The 10,015-nt window shown below is 41.8% G+C and overlaps 1 protein-coding gene across 4 annotated transcripts in view; it reads right to left on the reverse strand.

Annotated features, from left to right (window-relative positions):
- The window catches only part of NRP1 (neuropilin 1), a 140,054-nt gene that overhangs the window by 26,545 nt on the left and 103,494 nt on the right, over positions 1–10,015 (reverse strand). For all 4 annotated transcript variants that reach the window (XM_007104621.4, XM_007104622.4, XM_007104620.4 and 1 more), the window contains exon 10: positions 4,272–4,603. In XM_007104621.4, coding sequence (XP_007104683.1) covers positions 4,272–4,603 — 332 coding nt within the window. The remainder of the gene's footprint in view (positions 1–4,271; positions 4,604–10,015) is intronic.

Here is a 10,015-nt window from a genome sequence, read left to right on the forward strand (position 1 = left end):
CTCTAAGAAGTGACAGATGTCGTTTCTTAGAAACTCTGGAGGATACACTGAGGCTAGACCAGAAGCTGAGGATTTAATGAGACACATTTTTAAAAGACAGTCTGACGTGCCTGGGAGAAGTGACACTTTTACCACTTCCTTGAAGCGGAGGAAGAAAACTCAGGAAGGGAGTCTGCCATTTTTCAGAACTTGTAACAGACACCACATTTCCAATAACGACTCCTGTCACATTCTCTTAAATGAATGGGTCCTGGTTTTGCTAAAACGCCGTCCTCTAGAAGAGCGAGGAATTCCATTCCTGGAGGAGGAGACAGTAAATGTCACGTACTTCAAGCACTCTGTAACCAAGAACTTGGGTTATTCCAATCCATTGGAACTGCTGTTGACTTAAGCAGTACCACCAAAGGAGGCATTTGTAGATAAAAGACTTTCTCATCTTAGGAAAGTGACAGGGTCCTGACCGCTAAGCGATGTTCTGATGCCTGGTTGCACTGCAGTGAGCTGGCACCTCTTGGTGAAGAGCATTCCTAACTCAACATCACTGTGACGTGTTCAGGAGCCCGGCCGTTATTGCCCTGCTGCCACTGGATTATTCTGTTTTCCTTTTTTACAGTGACAGGAAGGTCAAAATCCTTGAGTGCAATCATAAGAAAAGAGAGCAATGACTAGGCTTGCTTTATTTTTTAAGAAATGGACAAGCCTCTCTGTATCCTCTTCTCCCAACATCATTCCTAACTCTGTCCGGAATGGGAAGAGGGGAGGGGATTAGAAAAATCAAACTGCCTTATCACTGGGAGTGTCCTTTTATATATCAAGCATCATGTGATGTTTACTCGTGCAAGGCATTGTTCCATGTGCTTAAAATGTATTCACGCAATTAATCCTCAAGACAACTCCAAGAGGTAGGTTCTATTATTGCCCTCCTTTTACAGGCAGGGCACAGAGAGGTCAAGTAACTTGCCCATCACCTTGGGATTCAGACCTACCAGTCTTATCTGGTGCCCTTCACCACGCTGCCCTTAGAAACAATCTAATCTGATTTCCTCATTTTAATAGATGATAACACTGAAGTCTAGGACACTGAGGTCTATTCCCATGGCCACACATTCAGTTTCATTGCTTTTTCTTTAAATGGATTGTGATCTGGGCTTCCAAATCTGGTAGATCGTATTGAGTGGGTGGCCATATCCATCAGGCGTGGGAACCCTGCCCAAGACCTGGGTCAAAACATCACAAACCAGCCAAAGATGCCATCATTCGGTGGTGGAAATATCTTGGCCAAATGGGTGACACAAATAAGAGAAGATAATTGGGAAGGTTGTGACATAACTAGAGTTTTTTTCTGAGTTCTAGAAGTAAATTAATTGACCTTTTCCAACTCAGAAAATCCTCCAGGAATCTAGAAGTACAGGGCTAATACAGACCCACCTCTCTCAATTAAAGTTTGCTATTATCATTTTCAAAAGTAAATTCATTACCGGGGGCCTCTGCATTCTTGATAGAACTGCAGTTGCTGCCATTAATTGAGATAACGTCAGGCCCAATTAAGTGTTCAAGTTTGCTATTATCATTTTCAAAAGTAAATTCATTACCGGGGGCCTCTGCATTCTTGATAGAACTGCAGTTGCTGCCATTAATTGAGAATCTGACGTATAACGTCAGGCCCAATTAAGTGTTCTCAGTAAGACGCTAATTATAGTAAAAATAGTATTACTACACATGCGAGTTCTGTGTACGTTAACATAGCTCCAACATTTTTAAGAGAAAAGCACCTATATCTACGGAGTCCCAGGCTCTTCTCCTACTTTTACCTTGAGCAAAGAATTAGCACAGTGTAAATCCATTATAAACATTGTCAGTGATGAACTGGGCAGAATATTAGCAAGGAAGGGCCATATGGAATTGGGCTAAGTTTGCTAACATAGGATTGTTTACAAAATGTGTTTGTGTCCTTTCACTAATCATGCTTTAGAAGAAGAGGGCTTGGAGTATTTAGATCTATTTGCCCCTGAAAAGTCTAGTTGATTCAAAGACTCTGAGGTACCTTGTCCATCATGCACTATTTAAGGGTAGGAAGTAAGGCGAGGGCATAGAGGATTTTAAATCCATCAAAGTGCTGTTTTAGAATGCAAAACAGCGTGCTTCCTTTACCATAGGTAAAAGGTACTTGGCATCCTAAGCAGGTAATCTTCATTTGCAAGTTTAAATACAGTATGTTTTAACTATCTTTGTGCAATTTAGAAATAAATACTGCTCCTAAATGGAAGGTTTAACCAGTTTCCTTTTTCATCTTGAAGATTTTATTCCAGGGGAAGGACATGTTAGGAATCAGAGCTTAGATGCCATGTAAACAATTTAGAAACTTTTATGGTTTAAATACATAAGAACATGATAATGATGGATGAAATATTTTAGGAAAAAAATCTAACACATTCAACCGATCTTGAATGGAGTTTTTTGTTAAAATTGAAAGCTGTGTGCTGGCTTCTTGTGAATGCTATATGCGATGTCCTACAAAGGGATTGACAGCTTTAGACTTGATCGCAGACGAGTGGATTAGATACTAAAGGCCAGGAAGCATAAGACGCATCCCATCCAAAGCCTATGGCAATTTGTTTTCTTTCCCTCTTAGAAACCGAATGTTGAAGAACGTGTCACAGCAGCTCACACTGCCAGGCGACAGCAGCTCCGGGAAGTTGTTGATTTGCAGCATAGTCACACTTGGTGCTAAAGCCACAGGGCTCACAACTACTCAGAAAAGATCGGCTCTTAGGGGAACTCCAGTTTCTGATGTTTATTTTACTTTTTCTTCTACCAAAACAAGAGGGGTAGACATAAAAGGGGAAAATGAAACGGACACAAGTAAGAAAGTAGCTGCACATAGATTAAAAAAAAAAAAAAAAACAACACACTGGAAATGTTTTAGAAACCACAAGTTAACTGGTGATGAGATGGGAGAGGAATTCTTACATATCCGACAGCATCATCCCTCTTGGTGGTCCGCCCACTGGTGCGGAGCGCAGCCCTAGGGACAGTCTCTGCAGAGCCTCCACATCTGGGCCGAGTGGGAGCTGGCTGCGTGGCCCGGCTTTGTCTACTGCCTGCAAAGCCTTTGGCCCCAGTGACTGTATGAAGCCATATTCCCGCACTCCCATTCACTCCAATGAGCTAAAATCTTTTCATAAAAGGAGTAGGTCCTTGGCAAAGCAGGGACGGAAAGACTGGGACCGAAAGGCCAATTGTGCTAGGGGAGACAAGTATCATCAGTTGAATACAGAACCCACATATAGTTCTGCATGCAGAACTGAACTTCTGGGGGCTCTTCCTTATTTTTTTTTTTTTTTTTTTTTTTTTGGCTCTTCCTTATTTTAATCTGAAATCAGTTTCCACGCCATGCAGCATACTCGGGGCGTCCTTTCCTAGTTGGTGTTCTCTGCTCAGGAAATGCACATATATTGAACCAAGAGCCTTAGAAAAACATAATCACTAAAGAATACCTGTTTCGTTAAAAAAAAAAAAAATTATGCCACGTGTTCTGGTGAAGGTTGGAATATTTCTTTTTCACTAGATCCTCAAGGGCCAACTGCTTTTTGAAAGGTTCCAATGTATAAGAAATAGACATAAGCATTATTCTTGATAGCCAAGAGTTAGAAGCAATGAAAGTGTCCGTCAGTGGATGGATAGATACCCAACATGTGGTCTGTACATACGATAGAATATTATTCGGCTTTAAAAAGGAATGAAATTCGGACCCAGGTTACGACATGGATGAACCTTGAGGACATCATCCCAAGTAAAATAAGGCTAAATATTGTCTGATTCCACTTACATGAGGCTCCCGGAGTAGTCAAATGCATAGAAACAGAAAGTGGAATGGTGGTTGTCCAGGGGCTGGGGGAGAGGGGGTGAAAATTATTGTTTAATGGGGGCGGAGTTTGTTTTGCAAGATGAGGAAGTTCTGGAGATGGGCTTGCACACCAGCGTGAATGTACTTAACCCTACTGAACTGTACACTTAAAAAGGTTAAGATGGCAAATTTTCTGTTATGTGTATTTCAGCACGATCATGAAACTTTTGAAAATTGTAAAGCACTATAGAATTTAAAGACTTTCATTCGATAAAAAAATAAAATTAAAAAAAAATTTAAAAATACACTTAAGGGATGCGTGAGAGAAGGGGGCTGGGGGCGGGTGCTCACGGAGAGATTAGAGTCTGCAGAGAGATTCTGAATTCCTGCCGCAGTGGCCCCCCTGGACCCACCCGGGCCTCACCTTGGCCTTGCGCTTGCTGTCGTCCATGACCGTCTTCCAGTCCGAGCCATTGTTGCTGTACCCGATCTTGAATTTCCTCATGAACACCTTGTTCTCCCGGTGCTTGCCCCCCTGAATGATGACGCCCCGCACGATCTTCTCCTCCGCCAGGTCCACCTGAAGCCACTCGTTCACGTACGGGTGCGGGGCGGGCGGCAGTGCCCAGCCCGAGCGGCTGGTCACCAGGCGGATATTTTCAGGCATCCAGTTCCTGTCCCCTTGGTTGGATGCTGTGATCTGGGAGTCGGAAATAAGTCCGGACACCATACCCAACATTCCAGAGCAAGGATAATCTAGAGAGGGGAACGGAATAGGCGATGTAAAATGATTTTCTAGAAGTCTCCACGCTTAGAAAGAGAATCCAACATACTGAATAAAAATATGGTCTGTACGCATTCATGTACATTTGCAAATGTCTGGATCACCTGACATTAAAGCAGAGCTCCCCCGCTCCTCTTCCCACACTCCCTGCCCTACACTCACAGTCCGGTAAAGAAAATCTTCGTTAAGAACATTCATTTCTTCCCTTTTTGAGTTCTTCCAAGTTTAAGGTCAAAGTATTGACCTTCGGTCCCTTTGGTATCTGGAAGTTATCCCTAGATCAAGTACAGGCCCCGCCCAATGGAGGTTCAGTTTGTGCGGGGCTGGAGATGTGTAAACCAATAATTCCAACAGCAGGAAAGTTGCCAAAACAAAAGCAAAAAGAAGATGATGAGGAGGTGAAGAGAAAGAAAGTGCTCGGCTCAGCTTGAAGAGGTAGGAGGGCCCCCTCCCGGGGGTGGGGGAACCTTTGGATTGAGCGTTGAAGGAGGGGCCCATCCTCCCCCCAGATGTCCTCCCCACCCCCATTTCTAACTGCATGAGAACTCTGCACGATCCCACTGTCAACTCAGATGTCCCAAGTCCAAACAGAAACAGTCCTTTCCCCTCGACACCAAATCCCTTTATCCAACTCTGCACTTTAATGAGCGGAATCACCACTAATCAGCTAGCTCCTGCCTAGTCATCTTGTCTTTCCGTTTTCCATTTTCCATTCCTATTCTGCTACCAAATCCTGTCATATTTTTGTTTAAAATAAAAAAGTCTTGAGATCTTCATTTCTTTTGGCATCGTCTGGATGCCATGGCTACATGCCAAGTGGTCTCCCGACTTACCCTCTCAAACCCCAGTTTTGAATCAACAACACCCACGTCGCTTTTCATATTTTTTTTTTTGTGATGTCACTCTTATGTTCAAAAATCTTCCATTGCTAAGGAAAATAAGCCAGACACAGAAGGACAAATACTGCATGATTCCACTGATATGAGGTACCTAGAAGAGTCAAATTCATAAGGACATAAAGCAGAATGGTGGGTTCCAGAAGCTGGGGGGAGGGGAGTGGAGAGTTAGTGTTTCATGGGTATAGAGTTTCAGTTTGGGATAATGAAAAGTTCTGAAGATGGATTGTGGTGATGGTTACACAATAATGTGATTACTGAAGCAACTAAATTGTATCCTTAAAAATGGTTAGAATGGTAAACTATGTTATGTACATTTGACCACAATAAAAAAAAGAGAGAGGTCTTTGAAAAATGTCCATGGCTCTCCATTATTTATGGAACACTATAAAAAGTCTCGATCTGGTTTTTCAACACCCTCATTTTGGCTTCATCCTAGGTATCTAGTTTTATTTCCTATTACTGACAGTAATCCATTTTCTTGCCACATACCATAGAGAGAATTCTCATCTTTGTCTTTGTTCAAAATGTTCCTGTTGCCCCCTCATCCTCCCGTTGACAGAGGTGAGTTCTGCCCAGACTTTCAAACCCAGCTTAAGGCTCTTCCTGAAAACTTCTCAAATGACTCTATCCTTTATCCTGAACCCTCCCTTTTCAGAAATATGACTACCATACAGGAAGCAGCCCAGAGTTTAGCATTAAGCCGCTCCCTCCATGTTTTAAGATTGGGAGTCCTGGGTCCAGAACCAGATTAGAAATTCCTCAAAGGCAATGAATGGCATCATAGATCTTTCTATATCTTCTACAGCAGCCCAAGGAGCTTCTGAGCAGGAGAGTACCCATCACTGATTAATTGATTGGTGGGTTAATAACAAAATGTTCAACACTTCAATTATTCTCTTTTCAAAATTGTACATCTCCATTGAGGACATGCCAGGAAGGAGAATCTGTTTTTCTTTGAAACAACTCCATTCTGCAAAAATCAAAATTCAGCCTAAAATGTAACCATCGTGAGAGGCACGTTTCCAATGCAATTAGGCTGTGTCCGTGTTACCAGCTGACTCTTAATGAATTACTCAGATACTTTCCACCTGAGTTGTGCAGTTCAGATCACGCCATTTCTTTACTCAAAAATTCGGTGCCTGCTCACCTACAAATTACGCACGTACTTTCAACCCAGTGTGCCAGGTCTTCCATACCATGGCCTTGCAAGGCCCCTCCTCAATGAAGGCTCCCTCACCTCGGTGGTGGTAGTAGTTGGGGGCTTTCTCTCATTCTGTTCCCTCCACTAAAGAATTCCCCATCATTTTGTCCTTCCCACTATCTTAAAATCTTGACCTGTTTTCATATTTTACCTTATACATTCAATTTTTCTGATCTCTCCAACTAGACATGGTTTTCCTTTTCTGGGACTCTTCCTAGCTCTCCACCTGCAGGTCTCATATATACTGGCCATATTCAGTTCTTTGGGTTGCTACTTGCCTCCCCAGTTTTTAAGTTCTTTGAGGGAGTGAACTTTTCTATGACTCCTTGTGCCCTTTATTCTTGGTATTTGCTCTGCAAATATTTGTTGAATGAATCAGCTTATTAACACAATAAAAGGCAGTTGTCATTTTCCCCAAGCACCCTTTCCTGTAATTCAGCCGCAGTATTTGCTCCTGGCTGGGATCTGGAAACCAAGAATAAATTCAATGGGGATTATAAAAAGATGGACAAAAAAGATTTTACTGAGGGTCTCGGAAATTATAGTGTTAAAAATAGAAGTCACATTTTTGGTCACTGTGGTCACACCTGTCTGATTCAAAACCAGCTTTTGCAAAGAAAATGTTTAGCTGGTAATATGTACCAGATGTTACCGTTTGGAGAAAAACACAATTGACTTGAATATTGTAAGGAGGGCAAAACCTTTACCAGAAGAATGTCCCTTCTCTAGTGCAGAGCGGGCTAGGGCACAGTCCTCGCATCCACAAGCCTTGTGACGCCAGCCCGCATCCTGCCAGCACAGCCCTCGTGCAGTCAGAAGGGCATTCCTTCTGCAAGCCGGCCTCATCCAAGATCAAGGAAGAGGCACCTGGATTTGCCTTTGACTGAAAACCGGTGACTCACTTTTAGCCACGATTAGGAGAAACGTTCCACTAACAATTCAAGGTTTGCATAAGCCGCTAGGATCTAGCTCTGTTCATCCACGGTAGGCTGGCTCAGATGTGCCCTGATTAGCCTGGCTCCATCTCAAATCCTTTGGAAATAGTGTCGCCAGATTTAACGAACAAATAATCTAACAAAAACAACAACACAAGAAACAGGCTGCCAAACTAAATCAGAATTTCAAATAAACGGCGAAAAATTTTTTAGTATAAGTTTGTCTCCAATATTGCATGGGACCTAACTTATACTAAAAAGTTATGCATTTATCTGCATCAAATTGAACTAGACATTCTGTATTTCACTTGGCAACCCTGTTTAGAAACCTTAAAACCAATCCTAGATGGGAGGGAGAAATGAGGTCTGTGATGGGGAATTAGGTGGTTCTTTTCTTTTTTTATTGAAATATAGTTGATGTACAACATTACATTAATTTCAGGTATACTACATAGTGATTTGACATCTGCATGTATTATGAAACGATCACCATGTTAAGTCCGGTAACCATCTCTGTCCCCGTACAAAGTTTGTACCATATTATTAGCCATATTCCTTATACTGTACATTACATCGCTGTGGCTTATTCATTTTACACCTGGAGGTTTGTACCTCTTAATTTCCTTCACCCTTTTCAACCCCCGCTCCCAACTCCTCTCCCCTCTGGCAGTGGTTATTTTCACTGATGTTATTTTCCAGTAAAATCTCTGAACTGAGCTTTAACGTGAAAACAGATATACTGGTAAATCAAATACTCGTTAACCAGTTTTCAAGGAATGAGAAGGTAATAACTGCATTTAATGGGTGAAGCTGAATGAGCATAATTTAATCTTCCCTCGATGACTCAGAAGGTACCTCTGGATGTGGTAGAGCCTGAGATCATCCTTGCAAACTCTGATCAACACAGGAACACGCAGACCTGTGCAGAAGTCACAGTTAATTAACTTCTGGTTAACGAAAAAGTCAACAGCGTTTGCGGTGTGCTCTCAGACAGCAAGGGCATTTTCACCAATTTCCAGCTTTGCCAAAATGATGAAGCCTGCCTTGTCAAAATAATGAAAATGCTCCTTTGTCAATTACCTACAAAGTAGAATGGTTTGCTCCAATTTTGTTTTCCTTATCTCTCTATATGGTGACCACCATTGTATACTCTGGTTATTCCAGGATTGCTGTATTTCTAAAAAATAATTTCTGAATGGAAAAATTGGGTTAAAACTTGGGGGCTCTGGAGACTTTGGATTCAAGTGATGTATTCTCATGGTAACTTTTAATTCAACAGTTTCTTTTAAAAAAATCCAGATTGAGTTGGGGCTTGCCCACTCAAGCGGAAAGGGTAAAATTTTGCAATCCAGTCACTTGTTTATTGTAAGAAATGGGTAAAACTGCAGTTCATTCATTCACTAAAAAAATAAGTGTATTGGGCACGTATTTTGTTCCAGGCACACAGGACGCAATGGAAAATAAGATAAACATGCCTCCTGCTTTCATGCATCTTCCAGACCCCCAGTGAACCTGCAGTCTTGTATTTCTTTCATTCGTCTCCACCGAGGGGACCATGGCCTCTAAGAGATGAAAATTATCTACTCTGGTAATTAAGAAGAAAACACAGATATCGTTGTCTCATTAGGGACTCTGTTTGCTGGGGCTTATTCTAGGTTCAATTTATTGAGTACCGTGAACTGTTTAATTTACTGGGTACCGTTTAGTGAGCACTTACTCTAAGCTAAATGTTATAAAATCCTTTCACTTAAATCTTCATTACAGCTGAATCAAGGAGATGGAGATCTACAAGAGGGACTGAGGGTCTTGTCCATGGTCACTCATTCACTAAATGGACAGCCCAGAGCAAAGCCTGGATATGTCTGCACACCTTCTTTTTCTGTGACCATCGTTATGACACACTGGCCTCTCCAGGTTTGATAACTGATCAAACCTGCTTTGATCAGTTATTTGGTGGTTGTAGCAATCTTACTAGAAAGATCTTACTAGAAAGTGTCTAAAATATATTAGGGGTCATGATTAAGACAGTAGCAGTATGCAATTTGAAAAAAAATAGCTACTTAAAGTAACTGTAAAATAGAATATGTGTGAAAATATCAAAACATGGTATTTTAGACATCTGTTTAAATAACTAGGTCATTTAACTATTTTTAAAAATCCAGTAAATTATTTGCCTTGTTTACCTGTGAAGACTCATACTCCTAGAATTACCTTTCAGGAAAATCCTTGTGAAAATGAGAGAGCAGTTCAGGCTTAAACAAGGATTTTGTTTAATTAAAAGGAGAGCCAGGGGCTTCCCTGGTGGCACAGCGGTTGAGAGTCAGCCTGCCGATGCGGGGGACACGGGTT

The sequence above is a fragment of the Physeter macrocephalus genome, chromosome 11 (genome assembly GCF_002837175.3).
Source record: "Physeter macrocephalus isolate SW-GA chromosome 11, ASM283717v5, whole genome shotgun sequence".
Classification (NCBI taxonomy): Eukaryota; Metazoa; Chordata; class Mammalia; order Artiodactyla; family Physeteridae; genus Physeter; species Physeter macrocephalus.